This window comes from Peromyscus maniculatus, chromosome 10 (assembly GCF_049852395.1).
Source record: "Peromyscus maniculatus bairdii isolate BWxNUB_F1_BW_parent chromosome 10, HU_Pman_BW_mat_3.1, whole genome shotgun sequence".
In the NCBI taxonomy this organism is placed as follows: Eukaryota; Metazoa; Chordata; class Mammalia; order Rodentia; family Cricetidae; genus Peromyscus; species Peromyscus maniculatus.
Window position 1 is genome coordinate 32,662,591 of NC_134861.1, and position 17,732 is coordinate 32,680,322.

A 17,732-nucleotide genomic window follows, 5' to 3' on the forward strand; every position below is an offset into this window, starting at 1 on the left:
TTGTTGATTGCATATGTGGGTGGTGGTCTTTTGTGGGACTTCTCCAGGACCCTAACAGTAGTTGTCTCAACATGTAAGCTCTCAGCTATTGCTCCAGCACCATGCCTGCCTGCCTGCTGCCATGTTCCATACCATGGTTGTCAGGAACTCACCTTTTGAAACTAAGACAAATTCTTTCTTCTATAAATTGCTTTGGTCATGATTTTTCTTCACAGCAACAGAAAAGTAACTAAGATGCTCCATATGCCAGATTTTAATAAATAAAAAAATAAATTCAGCAAGAAAGCATAAACCTTGGAGCAGAAGAAACAACAAACAAAAACTCATCTTTGGAAAGTAATTTTACCACTGGGTCTGAATCTATAACTCAAAACAAAATTAAAATAAAACAAGTAGTAGGTTAGCAGCCAAGAGTTTGTTTCAACTTAAAATGCCACCCTTCACCGATTAGATTACCTTTTCCAAATTACAAAGTTTTATGATACAAATCCAACATATGACTGGTTCTTACAGGGACTCAGACATAATGAAGCATGGCCAATTGTTAACTCACTGTGGATGGTAGCCAGGAAACTGTGTAGTGGTATAAAGGGCACTTTCACTGTCAGCACAAGATAACATTGCTGAAATGCCAAAGATGAGGCACAATTAAGTGGGCTGATGGAACAGAATGATGTGAGGTTGCTTTCCACTGTGCTTTCCATGCACTTAGTTCATGCTGTTATAGTTTGTATGCTGTAAAAGACTGGTGCACAGCTGAAGTTTTACACAGTCTAAAATGTCACAGTAAATTTTTTAAAATTTTAATCTAATATCAAAATACCATCTGCATAGGAATTGTTTCAGGCCAATGTTGGGACTTTTTCTTTGTTAGTTTAAATTACATAACGACTGTGAATTAAATTTATTGAGTAATATGTAGTATCTATTTGAGAAGGTATAGTCAGTAGTTTAACATTTAACTGCATATTCAGTTGTTTATTCAAACTATTGAATTTGATCACTATACTAGACCCTAGGACATAATAATGAACTTAGTAATGAGGAATACCAATAGAAGAGGGAGAGAGAGCGGGAGAGAGTCACACACACACACACACAGAGAGAGAGAGAGAGAGAGAGAGAGAGAGAGAGAGAGAGAGAGAGAGAGAGAGAGAATATGACAGGTTTTAAAAACTAAATTCTAATCCAGTACCAATGTAATGATTAATGGCTCACATACCCACCATTTATTATTACTATATACAAACACTGTGGTAGAACTTCAAATTAGTTCTAGTAACAATCCTACAATGTTATCTAATTATAATGTTTTTGTCACTTAAGAGCCAAAGAGAACTTTGTTTTCTTCTTAGTAAGTTCAATGGATGATGCCACTAGAAAGTGTTCTAGCACTGATGCCACTTAAACCTGCTAGGTTATGATTTTCCCTGAGAATCTACAGAACCAAGCTTGCTAAGCATGCGCACCAGAGCTGCTTGACGTCACACGAATCATTTCTTAAATGGTGACTTTTTTAATGGAAAGTTTGAGAATCTTCTCTTCATAACTTGTTTTGCTATTTCATGATAGGCAGGTGTGTGTCCTTTTTTTCAACTCCAGTTATACTCAGTGAGCACTTTGGATGCCTCTTATAGGGAGGTTTCCTTACCATTTAGAGGCTGAGCAGAGTTAGCAAGCACAGACACTGGGACCAGCTACCTGCTGTGCCAATCATCTGCTGTGTGGCCTGCAGCAAGTTACTTATACTCTGTACTAGCTGAAGGTGCCATCCTGAAAAATGCTGCTCTCGTATATTGATTATTGTTAATAGAGCCTGAGAAACAATAGATTGTATGGAAATCAGTATGGAAGTGTCAGAAAAATTAAAAATGGAGACTTACTCAAAGTTTTCTAAATCAGCACACCACAGAGACTCTTGCATATCCATGTTTATTGCTGCACATTCACAATAATCAGGAAATAATAGAACCCATCTAGCTATTATAGATGAATGCGTGATGAAGGTGTGGTACATACACACAAAGAAACATTATGCAGCCATGAAGAAAAATGAAATCATGACATTTGCAGCAAAGTGGATGGTATAAAAATCATTAAGTGAAGCAAACCAAACTGAGAAAGACAAATACCTTGTGCTTTCTTTCATATGAGAAACTCAAATTTAAATTTTAAATGCATGAGAGAATGACTGTGCATTATGTATGTAGATCATAAAATTAGAAAGGGGATCATAAAAGGAGAGATCTTAAGGGAAGGAGTGGAGAAAGTAATGGAATGATTGAAACCAAGGTGGGGACTATGTGAGAGAAAGGGAACTGGCTGGGGGGAGTACAGAGGGAGGAGGGAAGTGAAAGAGACTAATTAGACAAATGCCATCATGAACACCTCGATGGATGTAAGAAAAACATTTTGAGCTTCCTTACACAGATTAAAAAATATTTTCAGTCTAAAATGATTTTACCTGACAATATCATTATAGTTAACTGAGTCACATTTTATTAAAACCATAATGCTAGTAAGAGTCAACAAAAGATTCCTTTTAGAGATCTTTAATTGACTGTGATTTGGTCAATCTAGTTGAAGATATATTTTCTATATATCTATACAGAAAATAGAAAGTGATCACATGTGGTGTGAGATCAGATTCCAATGTATAAGAGGTCCTTTCTCTACCAGAAGGAAAATCTCATCTTTTTGTCACTCTGGGGAAACAGGACCTGGAGGGCATCTGTACAGGGAAGTCTCATTAACCTGACCCTTCTCTACTGATTACTAGCTTCTCCACCCAGTTAGATGACCTGACTTGCTTTTCATGTCTTCACAGTTTCTCGGGACACAGGGACTCATTTACATGTCACTGGATCTCCTATGTCCCACAAAACATGCTTTTAAAAATGTTTGTTGCAGCCGGGGGGTGGTGGCGCACACCTTTAATCCCAGCACTCGGGAGGCAGAGCCAGGTGGATCTCTGTGAGTTCGAGGCCAGCCTGGGCTACCAAGTGAGCTCCAGGAAAGGCGCAAAGCTACGCAGAGAAAGCTTGTCTCGAAAAACCAAAAAAAAAAAAAAAGTTTGTTGCTTTCCTATTGTTGATCTTTATGTTAATTTAATTTTAGGCCCAACAAAAGATCCTAAAAGGGTAAGGTAAAATTTTGATGTCTTATACTTTACTTGAAAACTGAGAATGCCAATTGTATTGCCACATCATTGCACTATATAGAAGTGTTTCTCAACATTCCTAATCCTGTGACCCTTTCATATAATTCCTCATGTTGTGGTGACCCCCCCAACCATAAATTTATTTTCGTTGCTACTTCATAATCTTAATCTTGCTACTGTTAGGAATTATAATGTAAATATCTGATATGTGACCCCTGTGAAAGGGTCTTTTGACCCCAAGGAGTTGTGAACTACAGGTTGAGAACCACTGCTTTATAGAGGTAATTTGAGAATAAAATGAGCTTATATTTGGAAAGTTCTATAAAGTGCCTGATAAACAGTATGTTCTCAATAAATGCTATGTTTCAATCATTGTCTCACCTTCATTTTACTCCTTTCAGGAAAGAACACTAGAAAGATTGAACCTCCCAATAGTTTTTCTGTCTGGCTTCTCTTCTCTCACCCTTTTTAGGTTTTCATTTTGTTTTATGCTTTTAATGTTTCCTTGCCTTTATCAAAGGAAATTGCCTTGGCACAATTCTGGTTTTGGCTGTCCATTCATGATTAAGAAAACGAGAAGGACCAAAATTATTTTTCAATATAACTAGTATGGTAGTTATTGTCTGGCTCAAAGTCTAGGCTCCAGTAGTCTTCATTTAAAAAAAAAAGAGTCCTCTATTATTTATATGTATGTGTGTGCCTTTGTGAGTTTATGTGCCCCATGTTCATGAAGGAACCCACAGAGGCCAGAAAATGGTATCAGATCCTCTGTGAGTGGAGTTACAGGTGGTTGTGAACTGCCATGTGAGTTCTAGAAGCAGTATGGTCCTCTACAAGAGAAGCAAGTGCTCTTTAGTTGCTGAACCATCTCTCCAGCTCTTAGTAGTTCCTTTCTTCCTTCTTTTCTTCATTAATTTTGAGATGGAGTCTCACTATATGGTTCCAGTTGACCAGGAACTTGCTATGGTGACCAGGCTGGCCTTGAATTCACAATTCATGCCTCTAACTTCTGAGTGCTGGGATTAAAGGCCTGTGCCATCATGCCTGGCTCTTTAGTAGTTAATGTTAAGACAGGGTAGAACTGCTGTGTGTAAAAGCCTGACTTGGAATAATGCTTTCCTTTTCTCTTCATTCTTGTCCTTTCCTGTGTCTGCTGACATGCCTGAGGTTCCATTATAAAGACCTGCTTTTCTTTTCTGCATTTCTTTTTAGACATTGCTTCTCTATTCTCTTTGGCTTATCAGTAGGCTTCCATTCTTTCTCACATGCATGCCATAAAAAATCTCCTTACATTTGTTTCATCTTTATTGCTTATTTCTCTGCTACTATTTCATGGAGTCTTATAGGAGGTAGAAAATGTAGCTGTCTATGCTCACTCTACATCATGAGTCAGAAGCAGAAAACTGCTTTCTAAAGGAGAGGCCATGGTCAAAAATGACTAGTTAGCCCTTTTCATGACCCCTACTCTGGAGCTAGGAATCATGCTGCATATGATCATTTTCTATTTTCTAATGCTGTGAGCTTTGGTCTAGCTAACCTATGTATCTTCAACTAGACTGACCAAATCACAGTGGTCAAAGTATTAAAGATCTCTAAAAGGAATCTTTTGTTGACTCTCATTAGCATTATGGTTTTAATAAAATGTGACTCAGTTTACTACAATGATAGGTAAAATTGTCAGGTAAAATCATTTTATATGTAAAAATATTTAATAATCCATAATAGTATTTCCTAAGTTATGTATTTTAAACATCGATCATGAGATGATCTAAAATAAGAGTGAGATGATAAAAACTAGAGGAATATGTTTTGGAAGTCATTATGCTTGTTCTTAGAATAAGGTTATTCTACAGGTTAATTTTTTTAATTTAACTTTTAAATTCATGTTTCATAAAATTTAGTTGACTATTTCTTCTTTTTTTAAGAACTTAGCTATAAAGATCAATAACAATTAGCATCTTGTTTTTTTTTGTCTGTTGCTGTGACAAAATGCTCTGATATAAAGCAATTTAAGAGAAAAAGGATTTGTTTTGGTTTCTAGTTCCAGAGGAATAGAGTCCCTCATGGCAGGGAAGGCATGTTGGCAGATGTGTGAAGTGAAGTCACACTGCATTGACAATTAGGAAGAGGACAGAGAAAACAAGAAGTTGGGTTGGGCTATCCTAAGGGGTGGGGTGTCCACATCCTGAAGCTTCTACAAACATATCACTGTCTGGAGATCAAGTGTTCAAACACAACAGCTTATAAGGGACATTCCAGCCCACAACAACCAGCTCCCCTCAGAGTAGACTTTCAGATTCTGCCATTTCGGGCTAGATGCTATTTTAATAGTTACAGTTTTTAGAATTTGGTGGCAAAACTGAAGTTTCTGACTTTGAAGCTGTTGTAACTAATGCACAGTATCTGGAGATCTGTCTTTCAGAGGGCTCTCTATGTTGTCCATGTATTTTCAACTCCTGTAGAGAAGTCATTTTCTCAGAAGGTGCCCACACATCTAATACATATTAGCTCAATAGCAGAAAAGTGAGTAATAAAAAAGTTTTACCAGGGCTGACATTACCTATTCCACAAGAAGGCTTTCGCATCCTGTTGTGTTTGACTGGCAAAACCAGCGGGCACGCTGGCTTTTGAAAATCACTCCTCTGGGTGCTCTTGGTGTCATAAGATGGTTGGGAGACAGGTTCTCCTGATTCACTATGTAACCACCATTTTCTCTACATAGAAAAAAAAATGGAAACACACTGTTAAATAATGATAGAAATTTTCATTTGATACTTAAATATTCAGTGATTTAATGTAACAAAGTATTAGTCTAGAATTAAAATAGTATTCACTTTTTGTGTGTATGGTGTATGTGTGTGTCTGTATGTGTATAAGTGTATACATGTGGAGAACATGGCATTGGGTGTCTTCCTCTGTTGCACTTCCATTTTATTCATTGAGACAGGGTCTGCCACTGAACCTGGAGCTCACTAATGCTGCTATACTGGCTGGCTAATGAGCTTCAGGAATCTGCCCATATCTGCCTCCTCCTCCCATCCCTTTTCTGTCCTGGCCCCCAGTGCTGAGATTACAGACACGCCCATCTTAGGGATCCAAGCTCTGGTTCTCATGGTAACACAGTCAGCACTTTACTGAGACTATACCCTGGGATTCTTAAATATAGAAGTAAATGTTTTCACAAGGACACTAGCTTGTAAATGGTATCTAAAAACAGTTATATATTTTAGTTAAACTATGTCTGCTCAATTATTACACTACCTTCTAGTAATAGAGCCATAAAAATAATACAGTAGTTATTTTTGTTCTTAATTTCTTATATTTATATTATTTTATTTATAGACTATGCACACATATGTTAAACATGATTTAATCTAAAATTATATTCTCTTCTTTTTATTATTGCAAAACAAATAATGTATTGTCTAAAACGATATTTTGCAAGCTTGCTAGTCCATAACTCACTGTTCGTCATGGAATACATTTTAAATCCTACAAGAGCATATAATGCTATACATATATAAAAGTGAAACACAACTGTCATGAAATTTTTGTTATGATTATTGCAGGACACTGTTTCTATTTTACTGCTTTCTCTTCTATTTCATGTCACAATTCTGAGCATAACTCACATTGATTTATAATTCATAAATCTGTAAATTTTTCAAAAAAAAAAAAACTGCCCTAAGGGAAACTATCTTCAATGTTACTGAAATGTCAGTACTAAATGCTGTGTAGAAAAGAGAACTGATGAATTCTTAGCATCTGTGGCCATTCAACCCTTAGAAATTGAGAGAGCAATGGACAGTCAGCTCTGATGAAAACACTAAAACTGCTTGATTGAGGAAGAGAGGCTTGAAGGAAGGCAACCCCACACCTGAAAGTTCAGGATCTGATTAGGGTTCAATGTGATCTTGGGTGTAAGAAATTAAATGTTGGATTGGTGAGAAGGCTCAGCAGATGAAAATATTTGCCAAGTGTGGCAGTTTAAGAGAAAAATGAGCTCAGGAATTTGATTAGTTGGTCCTCAGTTGGTGGTGCCTTTTGGGGAGGCTTAGGAGGCACTGCCTTGCTGCAGGTGGTCTTCTGCTTGCTCTCTCCGCTTTCTTTTGAAGATGTGGGCTCTCAGTTCCTTGCTCCTGCTGCCATTCCTGCCACTGGCTGCCCTGCTTCCCTGTGCACAATAGGCTCTTATCTCTCTGGAACCATAAACCAAATCAACTTTCATAAGTCACTTTTGGTTGTGGTGTTTTGTCACAGCAACAGAAACCAAGCAACCCTGGCAACCCGAGTTGGATCCCCAGAGCTCACAGTGGAGGGGTAGAACTGGCTCTAAAAGTTGCCCTCCGATCTCCACACATGCACTACAACACACCAACCTGCTCACACATACAAATAATAAAAATCAGCTATGAGTCTATAGTAAAAGATGTCTATGATTTAAGAGGAATGAACATGTTATTATAATAATTCTGACAATTAAGGCTCCACTAATACAAAGGAGACATTCCCAGGCCCATCCCATGGGAGTCTGATCTCAAATAAGCTTAGCTTCTAAAAGGACAAGCATGTGTGAAAGAAGAGCATATTCAGAATACAGTCTAATGGAGTCAACTTGACAGAAATTGTTGAGAAGTTTAGAAATAGAATAAAATGGAATTGTGAAAATGCTGAAGACAGAAAAAATATTATTTTCAAGGGATGGGAAGCATGAAATAAAGAAAATGTAACAATACTGAAGGGTGCACTGTTCCAAGCTGAAGTCATAGCTACTAAGATCCAGGTGGTTTGTGAAGGGATAGTCTTAGACTGGAAAAGATGGGATGCACATATACCAGAGGATCAAGACCTGAACAGGACACAAGGCAAACAGATCTCAGTATATTAAATCAGCACCAGTTTTAGGCCAACAACTTGCAGCCAATAGTAATGAAATGATGGGCAACTGTAAATACATTTCACAGAAACTGAGAAACTAGGAAATTCAGGACAACAGACTAAAATTGAATAATGTCTTATATTTCCAGGATTAACTAAAACATGGACTTTTCAGTCAAGAATGCTTGGTATAGGTCTTAAGAAAATACTAGAACAGATTACAAACAGATGGTGTCTTCTCATTATCTGGCTAAAAATAGTCATTTGCTACTGGTCTTGGACTTCCTGCTTTCTCCTCCATCCCATAATTATGACAGCACTTATTATGTCCAAACTCTAGAATGTATATGCCTTATTTTACTTACTGTCAGCACAGTTCTGAAGTGGGCGCATCCCCTTACAGATGAGAAAAGTACAGAGAGAATAAGAAATACTTACAGGCACAGCCGTCAGCCAACAGCCACCATCTGTACGTACCCTCAATTCTGTGCTTACCCACATCATCTCAAAGCACTAAGTGTCTTAGTCTGTGTAGCTGGACCATCATTAATAGGTAATTTATAACGTGTTTAAGTTTATTGGCTTTCAATTCTGGAGCCTATGAAGTGTAAGAAGAAGAGAGCCAGGTGAAAGGAAGGCTGAGAAGGCCAGCCTTGCCCTTCAATACAGACTGGGCCTACCCATGAAGGCAATGCCCCTCAACGCTGTCAGTGACATTTAAACTTCAACATACATTTTAGAGGAGACATACTTTGAAACCATAACTGTAACTACCCTGAGGAAGTTTTCCTATAAAAAGATTGTAAGGCAGATAGTTATATCATCTACTTTGGGTGAGCAGAAAATTACTTTGCTAGTACTTATTTTGCTAATGATTCTGGGCAAAGGAGTCATTAGGGAATGTCTGAGGCCTTCATGTTTATTACTAGAGCATAATGCAAGCAGAGATCATGAGTTCACCTTCAAGCAAAATTCCTAAAGAATTTTACCAAAATTGTCTCTTTAATTTCACAAATATAGAGGAAATAATGAACACTTTTTCCTAATGTCTGATTGGTAAATTAAGACTCTGTAGTTAGAGTGCTTTCAATATTACTAAACACTAGCTGCATCTTCTCTTCAATGGTACCTTCATTACTTTCCTATTTTGTTGGACTCTCTTCCCTATACCTGCAAAGTGTGGTCACAAGAACATGTATGTACCTGTGCATGTGTGCATGCCTTTTAGTCCAGGTAAAAGGTAATAGAAAACATCACTGTTCCATGACCCACTCTAACCCTGCATTGATTGTCTTTGGTATAGAATTATTTTATGGCAAAATAAATCTAACCGGGAAATGTTGCAGAGTAGGCCAGCTTTGTCTAGGCTTTGTAGAGCAGGCAATGTTTTGCAGGTTGTAAAGGGGACACTGCCTAAGAGAGTTGTTCCTCATTTGAAGCTTTGAGTGCTAAAAGGCTCTATCTCTTAGTCTAAGGCCTACCTCCTCTTAGGCCCCAGGATGCTAGTGCCTGGGGCTTTGTTTTTCGGAAACGCCGACATATTCTTAACGGTAAAGATCTCTCTAACCTCTTACTCTGAAAAACTTGATTGTTGCCATATGGGTCCAAAGGTCAGATTTAGAAGTCAGTCTAAGGAGATTACTGTTATAAAATACTATGCTAATATATGCTACATGTTATCCCCAAGCTTTCAGATATGTTTTAGTAAACATTACTATCTTCCATTCCCTTGGTAAATCATGGGATTCTCCTCAGATAATAAGTGGTAAAAAAAAAAGAAGAACATTCTAGAGAAACTAGTTGAGTGAATGCAAGAGGTTGTAGGCCTAAAAGCAGAACTGTAGCCACAGCTGCCTGGCTAAGACCATTGGTGGTGACAAAAGCCAGGTGGGGCATGTTGTTGTGGTACAACCCTTTAATCCCAGCACTCAGGAGGCAAGGCCAGGTAGATCTCTGTGAGTTCAAGGCCAGCCAGCCAGAACTACACAGCAATTTCCTGCCTAAAACAACAAAACCACCACCACCACCACCACCACCACCACCACCACCACCACCACCACCACCACCACCACCACATTCTGGGGATTCTTAAGGACATGGATTTCTGACATAACCTTACAAAGACCATGGAATTTAATTGTAGAACTCAGTGTCTTTTTTTAAAAAAAAAAAATGGACATTTTATCACAAACACCAGACAGCCAAGGTCATGTGAGGTACAATGTTCTCAAACTGTAGATACCAGGGATATGGAAAAATAGCTTTTTAAAAGCAACTCTTAACGTCTCCTGTAACAGTTGCTTCTAATTTGTGTTCTGAGGAACGCCAGTTCTCTAATGTGTTTATTAATAGAAGTTATGCAGAAGGAGTTCCCATAGAGAAAGCTATCTGGGAAATGGTAAGCATTTTCAAGCAAGTTCAAAGACGCTTATCACAAGATTTCTCAGAAATTAGGGCATTTGCAAGTTCGTTGTTGCTTTTGTTTTTGTTTTTGAAATATAAACGTTCCCTTCCCTGTGCATGCCAATCCCTCTTTAACTGTGGTGCGTCTCTCTCATCTGTGCTTTACTCCACCTCAGACTTACTTTGCCAGGGTCTTACTGGTCTAGCCCCAACAAACAGTGAGTATACTGCACCTTCCAGCTAGCTTTGCTGATAGCATGTCCTAACATTTGTGTTGTTGTTTTTCACAATACCTGTAAACTAGAGTAAATTATTTGGGATTAATTTTTCAAGCTTCTGCTTTTTTAATTTCTGACCCACCTCTTAGTGTCTCTTAGTGTCTCCACTGTGTGTGTGTGTGTGTGTGTGTGTGTGTGTGTGTGTTGGTGGGGGGGCGGTGAGTTAGATTCAATTCTGAGCTAGCACTCAGTCACTGTTAACACAGGAACAGTAGATGGCATCAGTATGGAGAGTCCTCCACACAATCTCCATTTAAATTTGATGTGAAAGCAGGACTCCACATAACCAGAGAGGAGAAATGTCAGAGGGTGAGATGTCTGAGGCCATTCAGATGGCACATTTCTCCTTCCACAAATGGCATGATGGAAAACACATACATGAGAAACTGCAATCATTTCTGCAGCAGCAGATGATGAATAGCATCTATGACTCAACACTGTTAGGTCTCCTACTACAGAAACCAGCTGTCAGTAGGATACAGTAGGCTCCTCAGTCCCATAATTGTTCAGATCAGACTCTGACACTAAGAACAATTACTTATACAATGCTTCCTTTGTCTATCATGAATGTTCTATATAATGGCCACTTTGTCCCTCAAAACCTTTATGAAACTTTTTCTGATCACCTATTTAACACCACAACTCTGGGCCAGATAGATGGCTCAGCAGATAAAGGCACCTGAGTCTGATGACCTGAGGTTGCTCCCCACAGGACTCAATGGAAAAAGAAAGTTACACACACACACACACACACACACACACACACACACACACACAGAGAGAGAGAGAGAGAGAGAGAGAGAGAGAGAGAGAGAGAGAGAGAGAGAGAGAGAGAGAGAGAGAGAATTAAAGGAAAAATAAAATCGCAGCTCTCCTGCCAGGAGCCCTTCCGTCTTTTGTGTCAGCCCACGCCATCCAACACCCCAGTTAGCTGACTTATGTTTCCACCCCCACTACAATATAAGCAGCCTAAGTCAGGGCATTTCCCCCATTTATTTAGCTCACTGCTGAATGCACAGCATCTAGAAAAGGGCTTGACCAAGGTCTCTACCTTAACTCTGTTGTGTAGCAGTTTCCTCAGAGATTATAACACTACATCCTACAGGAAGCTCTTTAAGCAGGAAGATAAAGACCTCAAAATGGCTCCAAGAAGTCTCTGAAACTGACCACGTTCACTAGACCCCTCCCTGCCAGAGTAAGCAATAAAGACAGCTAAGAGTCCCTAAGGGAGCTGAGCTGGAAAAAAAAAAATAGGCCCAGACCAGACCAGCTGCCTGGAAGAGGTTTAGAACAGAGTCTCCTGGAAACCAGGACACTCTCCAATCTGTTGAGCTGCCTGCAGCCTGCACAGTGTGTTCCTGGTTTCCCAGCTTTTGTGAGCTGTGAGCCATGCTGTGGTGGACCTTGCTGGGGTGGACCTTGCTGGTAAAGCTGCCTTTGTAACTCCTGTAACTAGCCCATCACTCACACTCCTGTGACTAACCTGTCACCCAACTCCTGTAAGTAACCCCAAGAAAACTCACTGGTTTACTAAGTTGGACTTTGGTGGTATCTGTACTTTGGTCTGTCATGGGTTCCCTATCTGGGACCAGTAGATGTGTGTTGCATCTCCCCAGGAAATGTTTTTTCATACAACAAATCCTCACAAAAAACCCTCTGAGAGATCATTAAAAAAAGTTATAACTAAGAAAAACTATATACAAAAGTACAATGACTATATATCATATATATATATATATATATATATATATATATATATATATATATGCAATAAATACCTAAAAAATGTCTTTGCTCCATAGATAAGGACGTCGAAGCTTATTTGCCCAGAGTCAGAAAACACACAGTGGTAGAGAGAGGGTCAACAAGCGCAGCACATGACAAACTGTAAATGTTTTTTTTTTTTTTTCCTGAGAGGGTTTTTTTTAAAGCCACAAACTGTACATATTATTTTGTATGGCTTGCTAGAAATGGTAAAATTACAGAATCACATCAGTTTTGTAAGTCATCCTGGAGCAGGGAAAGAGGATGCACACAAATAAGCTCCAGAAGTTTTTGGGCAAAGGCAGCATTCCACAGCTGGCTTATGGTGGGTAACATGTCTTACATGCTAGACTGGGTGAAATCTGCAGTGTCAACACCGTAGTCAGAAAAATGTTCCTCTGATCAGCCAAATACTCTCATGTCTTAATCTCTGAATGTGTGAACAATTGCTTCACATTGCTCAGGGTTTCTGCATGCCAGAGTTTTGAGATGAGGGGTTACCCTGGAGATGGGCCCACAGTTATCTCACAGGTCCTTCCAAGAGGAAGGCAGAGCAGCTGTCAGGAGGAAGGGGTTGAGTGTGATGCTGCTGGCTCTCAAGAGGAAGGTGCCATGAGCCAAGGTAGAAAGGCAGCCTCTCCAAGCTGGGAAAGGCAGGGAACAGATTCTCCCTTAGGACCCCTACAAGGAGCCAGTGAGACTGACTTGGGACTTCCAAACTTCAGGACTGCCTGAAGTGGCTTTGAGCTGGTACTGAGGCTTGTCATTGATAACAACAGCAATAGGAGACAAATATAGCAAACTATCCTTTAACAAAACTGACTTTGAAATAATCTACTATATCTATGGTACATAGAGTGAGAGGAGTTTGGCTCAGCCAATAGTTCTGGGGGCAGAAAAAGCTGTTATATCTGCTTACTTTGTAACCACACTGTAACATCTACAAAATATTTCCAATTATACCTCATAGAAATTGTTGTAGAGATTAAAGAATATACTTTACATAAAATATAGCCTATTCCAGGCAATTTTTTCTTAAAGTTTCTACTTTGAGGCATCATGAAAAAAAACCATACAGATACACATGGAGAAGACAAGATCACAGAATGAAGACAACACAACTAGAAGCATCGATGCCTGTCAGCTAATGTTGAAATGTGCGTTAAATAAGTGGATCTGAATGTCATGGGAAGTGCTATATTAGCACATATCACAAACACAACCCTATAGAGAGTTCTTTCAGCAATCCTCAAGCAGCACTACAGTGCTACAGTGTGATGCTCTGGAAACATGACTGGTTGGATTCTTCCCATATACGCAAAGAGAGCTTAGATGCCCCAGTTCTCTGCCAGAAGAGTTCCAGGTTACTGCTTTAACCACTGGTTACAGCAACACTATTCTGAGATGTGTCATGTCCTTAAAATAGACTGTGATCAAATTGTCCTGCAAAACAGCTTTCGAGTCTAACTCTATATTTGTACATAACAAACATCTGTCCAACCTGCTTTACTGGCCCTTTATTCTCAATGTAGGGAACTGGCTCATTGTATGTTCTTGCATTTGTGTTAATGAATTTAGCATAGTTCACACGTCTTCTGTCCACAACAAGTTTTGAGTGTTGTGTGATTTTTCCAGGATTTTTTTCATGTTTGATTTCTTCTTTTTTTTCAGTTATGCATGCTATACCAGCATCTTCTATTTTATGCTGTCTGAAAAACATAATTAAATAGTAAATAATTTATCACAATGAGCATCTCATTAGTTACAAATAAGGGAGATAAAGCCTAATACATTTCAAGCATTAGTGAAGACAATTTAGTTTTGATAGGCTCATGCTATTAAAATTTGACATTGGAGTATCTTCTCACTCTAAATCATGTAGGAAATAAAGAATCTGTGTCAACAGTGATACACTAGTATAGTACAGGCTATAGTATAGTCAGGGTACACTAGTATAGTAAACAGATTCATTTTCTTGGAGTAAAGAGTAGTGACATGATTGTGCTTGTAAATCATGTTTGGAGTATTTATGCATGTGGGTAGGTTACATGCTAATATGAACACATCTTTAAAAGCTTTATTATTGGACTGGGGTGACATCTGAATGAGCAAGAGCAGGTACTTGCCTTACGTGTATCTGAGTTCAAATCTCAGCACCCATGTAAAAAGCAGAATATGCAAGTACCTCCAGCCCCAAGGCTGTGAGAGGTGGAGACAGAAGGATGACTGGGGCTTGCTGGCAGCCAGCCCAGCTCCAGGTTCAGTGAGAGACTTTTCTCAAGGCAATAAGACAGAGAATGATAAAATTGTTACCCAACATCCTCCTCTGACTTCCAATCCCACATTGGCACATTTAACCCATCCCCACAGGTACATATAACACACACAAGATAGACAAGCAGACGGATAGACAGACAGATAGATACATAGATGTATGGATGGATAGATAGATAATAGATTTGATAGACTAGGATAGGTATATAGGTGATAAATAGATGATAGATGATATATAGACAGATGATAGGTAGGTAGGAAGGTAGGTAGATAGACAAATAGATAAAGCTAAAAAGTTTCTATGTTAAGAGCTGCCTTTTTCACAGTCTATGCCCACATAGTTCAAGCATCTGAACAAGAATAATGACTTAATGTTAAAAGTTCACTTGGAAAACATATCACCAAATGTCTATAATTTTGAGAAAATACCACTGTACAGGTGAAACAATCATTTCAGTCTCAGTGTTCTTTGCTTCTAAAATAAAAATTGTTAGATGAGGTGGCACATACTTGTTATTCCAGCACATGCAGAGACAGGTAGCTTTCTGTGAGTTCAAGGCCAGCCTGGTCTATACAAAGAAATCCAGGCCAGTTAGAGGTACTATCTCGAAAAAATTATTGCAAGGAAAATATTAAAGGTATGCTTAAAATATTTCATAGGTTATAGGGAAAGAAAACTTTTCAAAGCTCAAGGACCATTAGAGTCTGAATGAAAAATGGAGAGAGACAATTGGATCAGGCAGGGGTGGTGCACACCTTTAATCCCAGCCAGGCAGATCTTTGTGAGTTTGAGGCCAGCCTGGTCTAGAGAACGAGATCCAGGAGAGGCACCAAAACTACACAGAGAAATCCTGTCTCGAAAAAGAGAGAGTAAAATTTAAATATTGGCAGTATAAGGAAGATGCAGTATTTATAAGAGAAGGAAGTCAAATTTTCTGAGCTAGAGACAAATGTGCAAGTAGCTGCATTCAGGGACTGCAGGAGAGAAAAAGAATGCCCAGAGTGTAGGTCAAGCATGCTTAGGACTTTGGCTGGAATGAACCTCACGCACTTCTATCTGAGGATGGTGTGGCATCCTATGCCCTGTCCCATGGAGTACCTTTACTTTCATTATGATTCCATCCTTTGCCACTCAAGGACCACTTGAAAACTCCACTGAGCCCTCCATAGACACCTGGAGATCAGCAGCAAGAATCTCTTAAATTACTCCTAGGCTGAAGTTGTGCCTATGCCTAATTGAACTGAGGTTACTTCTAACACTCCACTTGTACATTAATACATAGTGGCCCCAAGACTGAATACCAAGAAACATTGAGTTGGGGTCACAACAAAGATCCAAATACCCACTCAAGAATGACCATATATCCATATCAAGAAATACCATCAATGACTAAATTCCAGATACTTTGATCCCATTACGAACATACAAACAACATGAATAGCCAAGATAATATGTCTCTTCCAAAAATTAGAACCCACATCATAGCAATCCCTGAGAAAATCAACTTAGCTGATACAGAAGGAAATCATTTCAAAATAGCAATTATAAATATGTTCAAGGAACTCATAGAAGGTATGAGTAAATGCCTGAATGAAGACCTAGGAAACACAAACACCTGGAACAATCATGCAAACAATTCAAGATATGAAAAGAGAATAGAATAGGACATGGACTCCGAAAAACAAACTGAAATAAAACAAAATGAAAACTCAGAAAGTCAAACAAAAAGCTCAGAGGAAAGCCTGACCCATGGATCATGTAGAAGAGAGAATATCAAGTCTTGAAGACAAGGTAGAGAAACTCAGTCTAAAAAATGTTAAATCCAACATGTAGAAACACTGTCAATATAACAAAAAAAAGCAAATGTATGAATAATAGGTATAGAACAGATCCTCATGTTGTGGTGGCCCCAACCATAAAATTATTTTCATTGCTACTTCATAAGTGTAATTTTGCTACTATTATGAATTGTAATATAAAATATCTATGTCTTTCCGATAATCGTAGGTAACCCCTGTGAAAGGGTCATTTGCCACCACAATTACCCCAAGGGGCTTGAAACCCCACAGGTGAAGAACCATTGAATATAGAAGAATAAGAAGAGACTCATCACAAAGGATAGAAAACATATCAACAAAAATCATAAACAATTTACTAAATCTAAAAAAAGATGTTTATTAAGATGTAACAGGGATACAGAACACCAAATAGACAAGACCAGAAAAGAAAGTCCAAATACACAGAGCCAATACAGAGATGAAAGCCAAGAGGTCAGAGCAATAGCTAAGAGCTAAAAACCTTACCCTTCACTGTCGCTGTTGCCCTGCCTCTCCGAACAAGACCTACTTCCTGTGTGTCTGTCTTTTTATAGTGTTTCTGTTCTGCCTTCTCATTGGTTGTAAACCCAACCACATGACCTGCTAGTCACTGCCTGTCTGTACAGACCTCCAGGTCTTCTATGGTTGGTATTGAGATTAAAGGCGTATGTCACCAATGCTGGCTGTATCCTTGAACACACAGAGATCTACCTAGCTCTGCCTACCAAGTGCTGGGATTAAAGGCGTGCACCATCACCGGCCAGCTTTTGCTATGGCTTGCTAATAGCTCTGACCCTCAGGCAACTTTATTTATTAACATACAGATCACATTTCAGTACAAATAAAATATCACCATATTTCCCCTTTTCTATTTTAATAAAAAGGAAAAAGGTTATAACTAACATAAGAAAAACTATATACAAAAGTACAATAACGACATACAATATATACAAGTAATAAATACCTAAACAATGTCTAGTCCATTTGTATTTGACAAATTCAGAGAAAATAATTTCATTATCTATCCTATTTTGGTAAGTCCAAAATGTACCTAATTTGCTTTCTATCCTAACTAATCTTCAACTATAACTAACTAATCTTCAACTATAACTAACTAATCTTCAACTCCTTCAGAGACCCAAGAAGGAAATAATATT

General features: G+C 38.6%; 1 protein-coding gene across 3 annotated transcripts in view; it reads right to left on the minus strand.

The window, feature by feature from the left end:
* Cimip6 (ciliary microtubule inner protein 6) overlaps positions 1 to 17,732 on the minus strand; it is a 65,374-nt gene that overhangs the window by 19,920 nt on the left and 27,722 nt on the right. For all 3 annotated transcript variants that reach the window (XM_006993197.4, XM_076546159.1, XM_076546160.1), the window contains 2 exons: positions 13,985 to 14,192; positions 5,721 to 5,874 (listed from right to left, as the gene is read on the minus strand). In XM_006993197.4, coding sequence (XP_006993259.2) covers positions 5,721 to 5,874; positions 13,985 to 14,192 — 362 coding nt within the window. The remainder of the gene's footprint in view (positions 1 to 5,720; positions 5,875 to 13,984; positions 14,193 to 17,732) is intronic.